Genomic DNA, 14521 nt, shown 5'->3' with positions numbered 1-14521 from the left:
CATGCAATAGTCTAAATCTTTTGTTGTCATATCAACAATTTACAACATCTTCACCAGGAATAGATTCCATCTCAAGAAACCACTTTTTAAAAAAAATTTAATTTAATTAATTTTATTTTTTTGGCTGCGTTGGGTCTTCATTGCTGCGCATGGGCTTTCTCTAGTTGTGGCGAGCAGGGGCTACTCTTTGTTGTGGTGTATGGGCTTCTCATTGCAGTGGCTTCTCTTGTTGCGGAGCAGGGGCTCTAGACACACGGGCTCCAGTAGCTGCAGCACGCAGGCTCAGTGGTTGCGGCATGTGGGCTCTAGGGTGCACGGGCTCAGTAGTTGTGGTGCACAGGCTTATATGCTCCACGGTATGTGGGACCTTCCTGGACCAGGGTTGAAACCTGTGTCCCCTGCACTGGCAGGTGGATTCTTAACCACTGTGCCACCAGGGAAGTCCCAAGAAACCACTTTTTTTGCTCATCCGTAAGAAGCAACTCTTTATCCATTGAAGTTTTATCATGAGATTGCAGCAACTCAGTCACATCTTCAGGCTCCACTTCTAATTTTAGTTCTCTTGATATTTCCACCACATCTGCAGTTACTTCCTCCACTGAATTCCTGAATCCCTCAAAGTCATCCATGAGGGTTGGAATCAACCTCTTCCAAAGTCCTGTTCATACTGAAATTTTGACCTCTTCCCATGAATCATGAATGTTCTAAATAGCATCTAGAACGGTGAATCCTTTCCAAAAGGTTTTCAGTTTACTTTGCCTAGATCCATCAAAGGAATCACTATCTATCGCAACTATAGACTTATGAAATGTACATCTTAACTCATAAGACTTGAACATCAAAATTACTCCTTGATCCATGGGCTACAGAAGGGATATTGTGTTAGCAGGCATGAAAACAACGTTAAGTCTCACTGTACATCTCCATCAGAGCTCTTGGGTGACCAGGTGCATTGTCAATTAGCAGTAATATTTTGAAAGCAATCTTTTTTTCTGAGTAGCAGATCTTAACAGTGGGCTTAAAATATTCAGAAAACCATGTTGTAAACAGATACACTGTCATCCAGGCTTTATTGTTACATTTACAGAGAATAAGCAGAGTAGATTCAGCGTAATTCTTAAGGGCCCTAGGATTTTCAGAATGGTAAATGAGCACTGGCTTCAACTTAAAATCATCAGCTTCGTTAGCCCCTAACGAGAGAGTCAGCCTGTCCTTTGAAGTTCTGAAGCCAGGCATTGACTTCTCTCTAACTATGAAAGTCCTAGATGGCATCTTTTCCCACAATAAGGCTACTGTGTCTGCACCGAAAATCTATTGTTTAGTGCAGCCACCTTCATTAATGGTCTTAGCTAGATCTTCTGGATAACTTGTTGTAGCTTCCACATCAGCACTTGCTGCTTCACCTTGCACTTTTATATTATGGGACTGTTTCTCTCTTTAAACCTCATGAACGAACCTCTGCTCGCTTCCAACTTTTCTTCTGCAGCTTCCTCACCTCTTTCAGCCTCCACAGAATTGAACAGAGTTAGGGCCTTGCTCTGGATTAAGGCTTTGGCTTAAGGGGATGTTGTGGCTGGTTTGATCATCTGTCCAGACCTCTAAAGCTTCTTCTCTACCAGCAATAAGGCTTTTTTACTTTCTTATCATTCATGTATTCACTGGAGTAGCACTTTTAATTTCCCTCAAGAACTTTTCCTTTGCATTCACAACATGGCTAACTGTGGCTCAAGAGGCCTAGCTTTTGGCCTATCTTGGTTTTCAACATGCCTTCCTCACTAAGTTTAATCATTTCTAGCTTTTGATTTAAATTGAGAGATGTGCAACTCTCCCTTTCACTTGAACACTTTGTAGGTTATTAAGTGGCCTAATTTCAATATTGTTGCATCTCAGGGTATAGGGAGGCCAGAGAAGAGGGAGAGAGACAGGAATGGCTGGTTGGGGGAGCAGTCAGAACACACACAACATTTATCAATTAAGTATCCCAATGGGTAAGATTCATGGTGCCCCAAAACACTACAGTAGTAACATCACAGATCACTGATCACAGATCACCATAACAAATATAGTAATAATGAAAAAGGAAACCTTCACTTCATTAAAAAATGCAATTATTTGTGAAGTGCAATAAAATGAGGTATATTAAGCTTTTCTGATAGCATTTCACAAAATCATGAGATTTTGGAGCTGGAAGGGATCTTAGAATCTCTGAAACCCAGAGACTTTTTCCAAGGTGTGTTGATGAGTTAGGAGTTAGCAATTCGAGTTTGCTACACAATAGCTCAGTCATACACTGCCATGTATTGTTAAGATCCATAAAAATCTGTCTGCTCTACCAGCTTGTAAGCTCTTTGAGGAGAAAGACCAAGTCATCTCCAATTTGCCCAGGAAGTAGGCACACAAGTGATAAGTGCCTACCCAGTTGATTTAGTTAGAAAAGGTGCTAGTCTGAGGAAAATCATGTGTTTGATTGGTTGCCAACAGTACTGCTGAAGAAGCCAAAAGCACAAATGTGCCTGGAATTTGCCATCGTCATAAGTTCTGTTCAATAGAATAACCTGAATTAGATGGAAATTGTGACTTTTAAAAGATGCAACAGTAAGAGACATTCCATGAGACAGAGCAACTCTGCTGTACTAGAAACAGGGCAAGTTCTTCTAACCCCAAAGTTATGTGGGTGATATGTGCTTATTACCCCCAGTTAGATTACCATTAATAGTGAAATAAAAATAAACCTTCAATAGATTGTTTTTCCTTCATATGCACACCCACACACAATCCTTTTTAAATATGCAAGTGTATTCTCATTAGAAAATCAGAATGCTATGTGAAAAAACTGATAAAACTTCCAGGAATGTTCTTAAACTTTGGCCAATTTCTCTAGCAAGGATTCCTTTTATCTGAAAGGCACAAACAATGAAGAGGCACTACGGATACAGTGGAAATTCGGAAGATTAGAGTTTTAGCTTTTAGTTTGCTACATTCCATCTATCTATCAATTCATTCTCTGTCCTTCAACAGACATTTATTGAGTACCTACTATGTGCCAGGTACTTTGCTGTGCAGAGCAGTGAACCAGGTAGGCATGGAAATTACATTCGAGAGAAGATAGACAATAAACAAAAGAAAAGAAGAAGACAAGTATAGATTGTAATAAATGCCATATGGAAATAAACTGGATGAGAGAGGATAATGGGTAGGGAGAAAGCAGCAGAAAATACTTTAGTTTGACCAGGGAGGCATTATATATCTACCTATGTAGTATCAGGCAAATCACTGAACTTTTCTGATACTCAGATCTCCAGGATGAAAAACTAAGGTTGAACTGGATGACATCAGAGTGGAAAAAGCCCTGGATTTGGAGGAAGAAAACTTAAGCTTGAGTTCTGGCTTTGTTTGTAAAACTATACCTGCAGCACTGTCTCCCTGATGAAAGACACTGTGAGCAGAGTGTGACAGCCCTTGTGAACTAAACAGACTAAGCCACAGACTGTGTTCCTTTCCCTTCTTTACAATTGTTTACAACTCCCTGGATGTTTATTTTCATTACCCTGGGAAGACCTCTGAAAACTCTGGAAACATCAGACTAAAAGTTTTATCCTGCTACCTCCAGACAAGAAACATATCTACTTCATGAGTGGGATAATGATAAAGCTACTAGTGATAACATACTTTTCACTGCACATTTTAAGAAAAGCACTATTTTTTTCTTCTCGCTTTCCTGCACTAAATTTAACTCAATTAGTGACAGACTAAAGGAAAAAACCCCAAACCATTAGCAAAACCATTATTTTTTCTTTAAAATTTTGGCCATTATCAAGTTTGGCTACATAGTCAAAGAATAGCATCCTGCAGTGAAGTCAGCCCATCGTATCCAAGAAGAGAAACCGTACCGAGTGTAACGTTCCATTATTGGTCACTGCAGGAAGGCGGGCCCATCGCTCATTTTCCAGTTCTTCCATCACTTGGTTCATTGCACTCTTTAGCCATGTGTCCACGGAAACACCAATCTGCTTTAGTAGGTCCAGCCGGGCTTCAGCTTTCAACTTAATTATCTAAGAAAACCAAGAAAATGGTCAGAAATCAGAGCATTTTTTCCTCAAATTGATTGTTTTTAAGTTACTCCTGATTTATTAATTAGAACAATCTTGATGTTCATTAGCAATTCTTCCTTGTCATAGATGTTAATTTTTCACTTGGCAAGAGGGAGAGAGGAACAGGGGAAGAAGGGAAGAGGGAAGGGAACACAAGAACAGGAATCAGAGCTTGCTGACAATGGAAAAAGGCACACTTGCATTTTGACAAGTTACATCAAATATAACTTATCAAAAGGAAGATGTTAATGCACCATAAAGTCTGCTTTCCTTTCCTTTTAATAAGGCTACGCCTCAGAACATACCAAAATTTAGCATTTTCAACGGCCTTCTAACCCATTTCCTGGACTTTCTCTTCTCCTCTATAATCCATCTTTTACAAGTCTACGAATGATCTCATCAGTCACTTCCCTGCTTAAAAACTTCCACAATTCCTGACTGCCTACTGAGTACAGATTTTATATTAAATTATGATGCAGCTGTCAGAAACAGAAGATATTGAGAATAAAAAGTTCCTGTGCTCCAAATTCAAGAAAAGGAAACACTGTCTGTTTTTTGGCTCTTGTTCCAAGCCATAAGCAAGTAATCATAGAATTAGTTTAAATCTGTCCCAATCAAACAGTAACTGCTTTACTCCAATAGCCATGCCTCTGAGTCAGCCAATCTGTGACAGCCCCAAGCTTCTGCAAGGCAGCCAATCAACCACAGCCTCACTCCAGTAATCATCAGCAGTTAAGCTTCCACTCCTGCTTCCAACAGTCCATCAATCCCTACACACCAGTTAAAAGCTAGTCTGTAACACATGCCCAGTTTTGAAAATCTGCCAATCCCTGAAATCCACACTTCTCAAAACTCTTTGCATTGGTTCTACTTTGTCAGAAAGATTGTATTTTGTAAGTATCATTCTCTTTTGTTTTAGCAAGTACTAAACTCAGCTTCATTCTTCCTCATATTAGAGTGGTTGTCTCTTCCTTCAACATTTGAAGGCTCCACTGAGATAATTTTGAGGACCTTCACTTGATGGCCTTCTGTGGACATCCTGGACAAACAAGTATGCTCACTGAGCCCTTCTGGTATGCGATTCTGATCACTCTCTGGATTCTCTGCTGAGGGAGTTTGTATCAAAAAGGATCTGACATCTGACTTGTTTCACTGAGCTCTCATTGCTGAATTTATATTGTATTCCTAAGATTTTAAAATGAGATAAAGGGACTTCCCTGGTGGTACAGTGGTTAAGATTCTGCCCTTCCACTGCAGGGGGCACGGGTTTGATTCCTGGTTGGGGAACTAAGATCCCACATGCGGCATGGTGTGGCCACACACACACAAAGAGACAAATTCATATTACATAAAATTCACCATCTTAGTCATTTCCAAGTACACAATTCAATGGTTTTGGATATCATATAGACCTTTATATAAAGTTTTTGGCTTGCAGGCACACTATTTGGTAAACGGTCTTGTAAAAATCTTATTCTTCTAATAATTTTTTTTTGGTAACAACTTTACTGAGATGAAGTGCACATATCATACAATTCACCCATTTAAAGTGTATAATGCAATTGGCTTACAGTATATTCACAGATATGTGCAATTATCACAATTTTATTTTTTTTTAACTTTTTATTTTCTATTGGAGTATAGTTGATTAACAATGTTTGTGATAGTTTCAGGTGTACAGCAAAGTGATTCACTTATTCATATTCATGTATCTATTCTTTTTCAAATTCTTTTCCATTTAGGTTGTTACATAATATTGAGCAGAATTCCCTGTGCTATACAGTAGGTCCTTGTTGGTTATCCATTTTAAATATAGTAGTACAATTTTAGAATATTTTAATCATCTCCAAAAAAAAACCCATATCCTTCAGTTAGTGCTCCCTTATCACTTATTCCCTGTAGCCTATGGGACCACTAATCTACCCTTTCTCTCTATAGATTTGTCTATTCTGAACATTTAATATAAATAGAACCATACAATATATGGTGTTTTGTGTCTGGCTTCTTTTACTTAGCATAATGTTGTTGAAGTTCATCCATGCTGTAACATGTATCAGTATTTCATTTCTTTTTATGGATACTGTGGGTAGAACACATTTTGTTTATCCATTTGTCAGGTGATGGGTTGTTTCAACTTTTCAGCTTATATGAATAATGTTGCTACAAACATTAGTATACAAGTTCTAGTGTGGACATATGTTTTCATTTCACGTGGCTATATACCTAGGACTGGAATTGCTTAGTCATAAAGTAATGGTATGTTTAACCATTTGGGGAAATTTCAGATTGTTTTTCAAAGCAGCAACCTCATTTAACAATCACACCAGTAGGGTGAGGGTTACCATTTCTTTACATCCTGGCAAACCTTGTTAATGTCTCTGCCCTTTTTGATTCTAGCCATCCTAGTGGATGTGAAGTGGTATCTCACTGTGGTTTTGATTTGTATTTCCTTGATGACTAACGATGTCATCTTTTCACGTGCTTACTGATCATTATATGTCTTCTTTGGAGAAATGTCTACTCAGAACCTTTGTCCATGTTTAAATTGGGCTGTCTTTTTACTGCTTTTGCCTTTGTCTTTTTATTGTAAGTTTTTGATGTATTCTAGATCAAAGTCCCTTATCAGATACATGATTTGCAAATATTTTTTTTCCCATTATGTGGGTCTTTCACTTCTTGATAGTGTCTTGTGAAGCATAAAAGTTTTAAAAGTTTGATTAAGTCCAATTTATCTATTTTTTTCTTTTGTTGCTTGGGCTTTTGGTGTCTTATCTAAGAAATTAATCCAAGGTCACAAAGATTTATCCCTATGTTTTTTAAAATAGTTTTATAGCTTTAGCTGTTATATTTGGGTGTTTGATCATTTTGAGTTGAGTTTATTTTTTTATATGGTGTGAAGTAGGGGTCCAACTTCATTCTTCTGCATGTGGATATCCAGTTGTCTCAGCACCATTCTAGTATGCATTTTAAACTAATATAAGCAATGAAATGTTTTTGAAAAATAAGTGAACCAACAAACCTCTTCTTGGAAATTATAAATGTAAGTCATTTAATTGCTGAAACAAAGAAAACAGAGAGAGACAGAGAGAGAGAAGTATATTCTGTTTTCTCAAATCCAAGTAATCTAGTTTTCATAAGATTTATTCTTATCAGTACTTTACCAAACAATTGAGGAACATGGTATTTGCAAACTTAGATTTTTTTTTTTTTGCAGTACATGGGCCTCTCACTGTTGTGACTTCTCCCATTGCGGAGCACACGCTCCAGACCTGCAGGCTCAGCGGCCATGGCTCACGGGCCCAGCCGCTCCGCAGCATGTGGGATCTCTCCGGACCGGGGCACGAACCCGTGTCCCCTGCATTGGCAGGCGGACTCTCAACCACTGCGCCACCAGGGAAGCCCTAGCTGTTGTTTCTTGCCAAGTTCCTTGGAGTTTCTGCTGCACATGTCTATTTAGGTTTAGCCAAGGATTTGGATGGTTATTTATATGCAAATTTGAGAACTCCCTGACATCCAAGCTCAAGCCAGTAAGACTTAGGCTCTCTGCTTGAATTTTTTAAAATAAATAAATAAATTTATTTATTTATTTTTGGCTGCGTTGGGTATTCGGTGCTGGGCGTGGGAGCTATTCTTTGTTGCGGTGCGCAGGCTTCTCACTGCAGTGGCTTGTCTTCTTGTGGAGCAGGGGCTCTAGGTGCACGGGGTTCAGGAGTTGTAGCTCACAGGCGCTACAGCACAGCCTCAGTAGTTGTGGCACACGGGCTTAGTTGCTCCGCAGCATCTGGGATCTTCCTGGGACAGGGTTCGAACCCGTGTCCCCTGCATTGGCAGGAAGATTCTTAACCACTGCGCCACCAGGGAAGCCCTTCTCTGCTTGAATTTTAGTTGTACAGCCCCTCACAAAGAGCTGTAAAATGTAAATGTCACCATGAATAGTCCCATTCTCTGAAGAGTCTTTTCCCCTCTAGATTTTATATGTTTTGGGTCATTTTCCAGTTCTATCAAATAGGTATTTTAAATATTTTTACCCTTATTAATAATTGTTATCTAAAAGAGGATATAAGCTAGCCCCTTATTATCAGAAGCAGAAACCCTTGTAGAGATATATTCTACATTCAAAGAAATCTTAAATTTCACTCAGCAATTTACTATTAATAATATTTGCATTGTAATTTTGAAACCGTTTAATATAGATGTAAGATAAGGCAAATAAAATATCGTATAATATTATTAGGAACTTAAAATTTCAATATAAGATAAAAAGATATAAAATAAAGAAGTTTAATAAAATCTTTCCAATTTTAAATTTGAATTGAAAATATCAATATGAACTCATGATTAAAAAAAAATTCCTAGCTCTAACAACAAAGGAAGGGCCAAGAAATAAATGACACCCATAACAATAAGCACCTTCACAGCCTAGACTTTGGTGTCTAAATACTATTCTATATTAAAAGAAAGCAGAGCTTCTTGGAGAAAAGGCTAATTCTAAGTCTGGGCAGGGAAAATACAAGGTGAGCCTAAGATAGCTTGTTGTGCTAGAAAGCAAAAAATGTTCAAAGACTAGTGGGAGTAATGTCAAAAGGACACAGAAGTCAGCTTAAATGGACTCTCAATGGCCAAATTTAGACAATATTGGGCTTAAAGAAGGACAACTGTAATACTGAAAATAGACTAAATGGAGAAAAATCTATAATAAATTGTAATACATAAGGTGGGACTCCATGAGGAGACTCTGTAAAGAATAAGTGCTGGGGAAAGAACATCTACCGTGGAGCTGTGAACTGAAAAACTCCCAGAGATTGTATAGGGCTGAAAGATGTTGCAGTTCCGTCCAGCCAGAGTTGAGAGACCAGAGACCTTGTTGGATACTCATGGCAAAAGAAGAAACTGCAGAAAGGAAATTCATTAGTAATAAGGCTAAATTAGCCCTACTGGAAAGGCTGCTCTAAACCAACCCAAAGCTTAAAATAGGCCTTGAACAGATCAAACTGAGCTGGCTGCCCAAACAAAACTCAACAGGCTTTAAAATAAGAAAAGAGAATCCAGAAACTCAACAGCCAAACAGTCACAATTCCTAGTATTCAGTAAAAAATAGTACTAAGTATTTGAATAGCAGAAAAATATGAGCCATAACCAAAGGAAACATCAGTCAATAGAAAGAGAGCCAGAAATCACAGATATGACGGAATGAGTAGATGAGGACTTTAAAGTCACTATCATAAACATACTTAAGGATTTAAAGGACAACATGAAGATAAATGGGAGTGAACTGGAAGATATAAAGAACCAAATATAATTCATAGAGCTAAAAATGTAATATCTGAAATCACAATTCACAGGATAGCCTTAATAGCAGGTTATACACTACAGAAGAAAGGATTAGTGAACTTGAATACATAATAACTCATCAAACTGAGATTATGATAAAAAATAAGGCTGGATAAAAGTGTGTGGGGTGATCTTTATATGTGATGTATAGGACAATATCAAGTGATCTATTATTCATGTTGTTGGAGTTGAACTAACCTATACGACAGAAAGCAGATCAGCTGTTGCCTGGCCACAAAAGAACCTTCTGGGGTGACAGAAATATTTTATATCTTGATTGTGGCAGTGGATATTTAGGGGTGCGCATTTATCAAAGCACATTAAAGTGTTTACTTGAAATGGCTACATTTTATTTTATGTATATTATGCCTTAATAAAGTTGATTTTTAAAATTCCATGACATAGTAATAATACTTAAGAAAGGGAGAAAAATACTCATTTGCTGTCCCTGGAGGTGACTAGTACTTGTTAATTGCAATGGAAAAAGAAAAAAGAACTTTAACAGTAGAAAGATTTGGTAGTGCCACCTGAATTGAAAGTGACTATTCTTAGCATCAGTAGTGAGAAAACTTGGTAAAAGCATACTGTGATGAAAAACACAGCATCATTTATAAAGTATTCTTGCCTAAAATATAGACTATAGTCAGATCTTTAAACTTAACTTCCATTTTATAGTATAGAAATAAACACATGAATTTAATATTGCAAAATATTAATAGTTGAATTTAGCATATTGGAAAATATATATTTATTCTTCATCTTTTTTGTATGTTTGAAAATTTTCACAATAAAAATTGAAGAAAGTGGTTAGTTAAGAGGTCTACTAACATACTACATTATAAGAGTACAGTGAAACCCCACAATAACAAGTCTGGAGGTAATATAAATTTGGATATAATACGATTGGAAATTTTGTTTTTATAGCAGGGTCACCCTTAGCATTTCATTAACCTTGTAGTAATGAGGCCTCACATTTTATGCAGCTGAGGTTTTTCGACTTCTCTTATAGCATTATGGCAAGGGTCTTACCATTTTTGAGTCATTGAGTACAACAGTGACATTGTAATTTTGAATTCCTCATGTACAAGAGAAACTTATGAGATGATAATTTAAAAAAATGGTATCTATTAAAATGTGTTTATATAGACAAGAAGTGATTTTAGTTTTGGTTTTGTTAATTCATTTGATACCATGTATTTTGGCTTTCAAATGAACATTCAATTCAGATCATAAAATTTAGTTAATATCTTGGAGAAAGAGTCATATAGTTTATAGTTCCTCCTGCAGACATTAATACCTAACATGTATAAAATATCATTAAAAATTTCTGGGTATCTTTGACTTCTTACATTAACTTCCTCCTCTTTGTGTTAAACATTTCACTGTTGAAAAAGAGAAAAAACTGCCCTCAACCCAGATAAAGGTACAATTTAAACACACAAAAAAATAATTGTATCCTGAAACATAAGTCATATACAGCTTCCAAAAAGGGCATTTAAAACTCCTGGTTTCTTGGCAAGCTACCTTAAAAATAGGTATGATATGTCAGATCAAGAATGTGTGTGTATCCGTATGACAAAAGGCATTTCAAAAAATTCAAATACCTAAATACCAGGTTAAGAAAATTGTTATTAAAGTTTAATTTAAGCAGTTATTGCCTCAATCCAATTCTTAAATTAGTCAGGGGCTGCAAAGAGTAGCACAGCTAGTACAAATATTCTTGTGATAGTCGTAGAGATCATAACAATATAACAATAGGTTGTTCATCAATGTATATCTAGTATATTCATCAGTATCTGGCACGCAGCAGATACTCATTAAGTGTTTGTTAACCTAATGAATTAGTGAGTCTGTCCCCAAATTAACCAGCCAATAATTAATTAATCACTATATAACCTCTATTATACTATTCTTTGGAAATAGTATACTATTCCTATTCTTTGGAAAAGCACAGGCCATTTACAGTTTCAATTTCTTATGACTGGAAAAATTTCTTTAATCTATTACTGAGTGCCACAAAGATTTCTATTCTAATTAGCAACACTGAATGGAAACACATTATAGAAAATATTGGATAAAGCAGATTAATCAACAAGGGAGGGTAGCATTCATGTTGCAGGAGTTAAAAACCAAACATAAAGGACATAATGGAATTTTAACTAGTTTACTCTCTTTTGTGTATTTATAATAACTATTGAATGGAAAGAGAAAATCCAATACAAATGATACACAGGCAGAAAAAAGAAAAAGAGAATCTATTGAAACCATTACTGTCAATTCCTCTGAAGGCTCTTGTGGTCTAGTCTATGCAAAAATTTCATTATGACATTCTTGTAAATAATACTCTAATACTACCCTCATATTTTCCATCTAATTTTAGCTGGGTTATTTTTTGTAACTGATAAGTGGAAATCAAGTAAGAGATTGCTTTAAGATAGCAGTAGGATAAACTATATTTCACAGATATTCAAAACTGAGATAATGGATCTGACATCACGGTTTTTAGCATATTGCATATTTTTGGTAAGAAAATTACCTTTGAGACTGCAGACTTAAATACTAGTATTAGGAGAGATGAGACATTCTGTTGTGGGACTCTCACTTCATATTTTTAGCTTTAAGCTAACAAACAGAGGGCAGTTTAGCACATTCATGGAAATAACAGGTCATTCAGCCTAAATGCAGACTTTGTGTGATTGATACCTACTACTGCTACTACTGAAGGGCATGGTGGAGGTAGGGTACCAGACAGTGACACCATGGATGAAGTCTGGAAATGGAAAATACATGAGAGAACACACCCTTCAGAAAACTTCTGAGACTTGTCCTGTTCTGTCAAGGCTCTGAAACTGGCTTCACGCAGAGTCTGGAGAAACGAACAAGAAAAGTTCTTCTACACAAGCCAACGTTTCTCAAACTAGGCAAGAGCCTGCCAACGTGCTTGGCCAGAACCCTAGGGCAGCGGTTTAGCCATGACCCTGAGTTCAGTGAGGAAAATGGCTATTTATCGTTCACTCTGCTCTCTTCACTATGGAGGCTGTGGATCATGTGCCAGGAATGAAGGCAAGCTGGGGTTACTGGGGCTTCTCTAGACCAGGCAGATAGCAAGATAGCAAGCCTCTTCTGGTTCAGATCACTTCCATGGGGCTGTGCCAGAAACATGCTCATATTCCCTGTCTTTGCTGATGCTGCCTCTCCACTTACTACCAACCCCCACTCCTTGCCCCGCCCCCATCACTGAAATACTGCCTCAAAACCTCTAGAGATCTGAGAGTGTATTTGAAAATCACTAGCTTAGATTAATGCTCAACCCAATACAAGAATTTCTTGTATAGAGTCTTCTTATACACTTATAGTGCTGCACTATATCTTAGGGCAGCTTATTTTGCCATTGGGCAGATCTGTTAGAAAGTATTTCCCAGTAGCAAGCTCAAATCTGCCTCCTTCCTACCTTCTTTCAGTTCAAGTTCTGCCTCTTGAGGTTGCATGGCATAAGTCTGTGCTATCCCTTTTTCATCTGTCAATATCCATCTTAAGTCCTCTTTGTGTTACCTGTCCTAACAACTCCCACAGTGACCTCTGTGTCCTTTGGGTTCCTTAAGTGTTAAGTACACTCGTGTGGACCACTCCTTGGCACTTATGCTTTACAGTCTTAGTTATCTTGGGCATTCTTTAAGCCTTCCTAACAAGAACATATTCTCGTTGAAGGCTAGACAGTCGCAGTGTTTTGTTTCTTTGTGTTTTTTTTTGCGGTATGCGGGCCTCTCACTGTTGTGGCCTCTCCCGTTGCGGAGCACAGGCTCCGGACGCGCAGGCTCAGCGGCCATGGCTCACGGGCCCAGCCGCTCTGCGGCATGTGGGATCTTCCCGGACCGGGGCACGAACCCATGTCTCCTGCGTCGGCAGGCGGACTCTCAACCACTGCGCCACCAGGGAAGCCCCGCAGTGTTTTTTTAATGTCTACTTCCACGTCCCTTCACTATGTTGCACTGGATAGATACCTAAATACAAGTGTGCACAGGTTCTTCATGAACTGGTCTTAACCACAATGACTTTCCTTACTTTCTACCACATTTCTTTACAAAAATCCTCCATGCTAATCAAATCCAACTGCCAAACTACATCTTGTATCTTCCTCCTTTGCAAATAACTTTTCTTTCCATCTCAACTTCTCCCCCTCTAGGTCATGGAATATTAGCCTAGGGTACATGAACTTCTGAATACTATAAATAAAACGTACATTTTTTTGTGGTAGAGAGGGTTTCACACTCTCATATGATCCTCAAAGGGTCCCATGACTCCACAAAAGATTAAAATCCACTGCTGTAACTTTTGCCTTGTCTGCTTAACCAACTCTTCTCTATTCTTAAAAAGTCAGCTTATGCCCCTGGATCCAGTGAACCTTTCATACGGGGGGAGACTTTTCTAGGCACTGAACTTATATGTATCAATTTCTATACTATGCTGACTGATTTATTATGTAACTTGTGAAAACTTTAAAATTAATATCTTTATTGTAACTTAATTCTTTCGTTATTTGATGTTTCATGATTGTAAACTCTTCATAATGGGATCAGTGTCTTTTTGTTATGTGTACTACCTTGTATGAAACAGGCACTCAAAAAGAATACTCTGGACACAGATGGTGAATCAATCTTCAAATTAATCAGTGTATAGAAACTGAATTCTAAAGGTCCACATCACGGCTGTGACATTGCTGGAGCTGGGCAAAATGTCACAATTAGCTGCCACCTCACCTCTGCTTTACGAATATTTTCTCTAGCTTCATCTATTTTCTGTTCCAACTCTGTTCGGCCTTGTTCTGAAACTGCAACTCCATGACATTCCAGATCATCTAGAACCTATTAAAGAAAATAGGAAAATGATGATTGCTTTCTATTTTTCTCTTTTTTTTCCTTAAAGTGACTAGAGTATCTAGATAATTTTAAAGACTTTAGTGACAAGTGACCATGATTCCCTTTTTAACCTTTGTTTTCATTTATTTATTTGATAATTTAAAAACCTCTGAAAACTGAGTTATTTGTAGTGAGGTGGATGGACCTAGAGACTGTCATACAGAGTGAAGTTAAGTCAGAAAG

General features: G+C 37.6%; 1 protein-coding gene across 5 annotated transcripts in view; it reads right to left on the bottom strand.

The window, feature by feature from the left end:
• The window catches only part of FCHSD2 (FCH and double SH3 domains 2), a 289016-nt gene that overhangs the window by 22485 nt on the left and 252010 nt on the right, over nucleotides 1-14521 (bottom strand). For all 5 annotated transcript variants that reach the window (XM_073808516.1, XM_073808514.1, XM_073808517.1 and 2 more), the window contains 2 exons: nucleotides 14180-14284; nucleotides 3891-4052 (listed from right to left, as the gene is read on the bottom strand). In XM_073808516.1, coding sequence (XP_073664617.1) covers nucleotides 3891-4052; nucleotides 14180-14284 — 267 coding nt within the window. The remainder of the gene's footprint in view (nucleotides 1-3890; nucleotides 4053-14179; nucleotides 14285-14521) is intronic.

This window comes from Tursiops truncatus, chromosome 8 (genome assembly GCF_011762595.2).
Source record: "Tursiops truncatus isolate mTurTru1 chromosome 8, mTurTru1.mat.Y, whole genome shotgun sequence".
NCBI classification, from domain to species: domain Eukaryota; kingdom Metazoa; phylum Chordata; class Mammalia; order Artiodactyla; family Delphinidae; genus Tursiops; species Tursiops truncatus.
The sequence above is the reverse complement of the archived record's forward strand: the minus strand, read 5'-3'. Positions and strand labels throughout refer to the sequence as shown.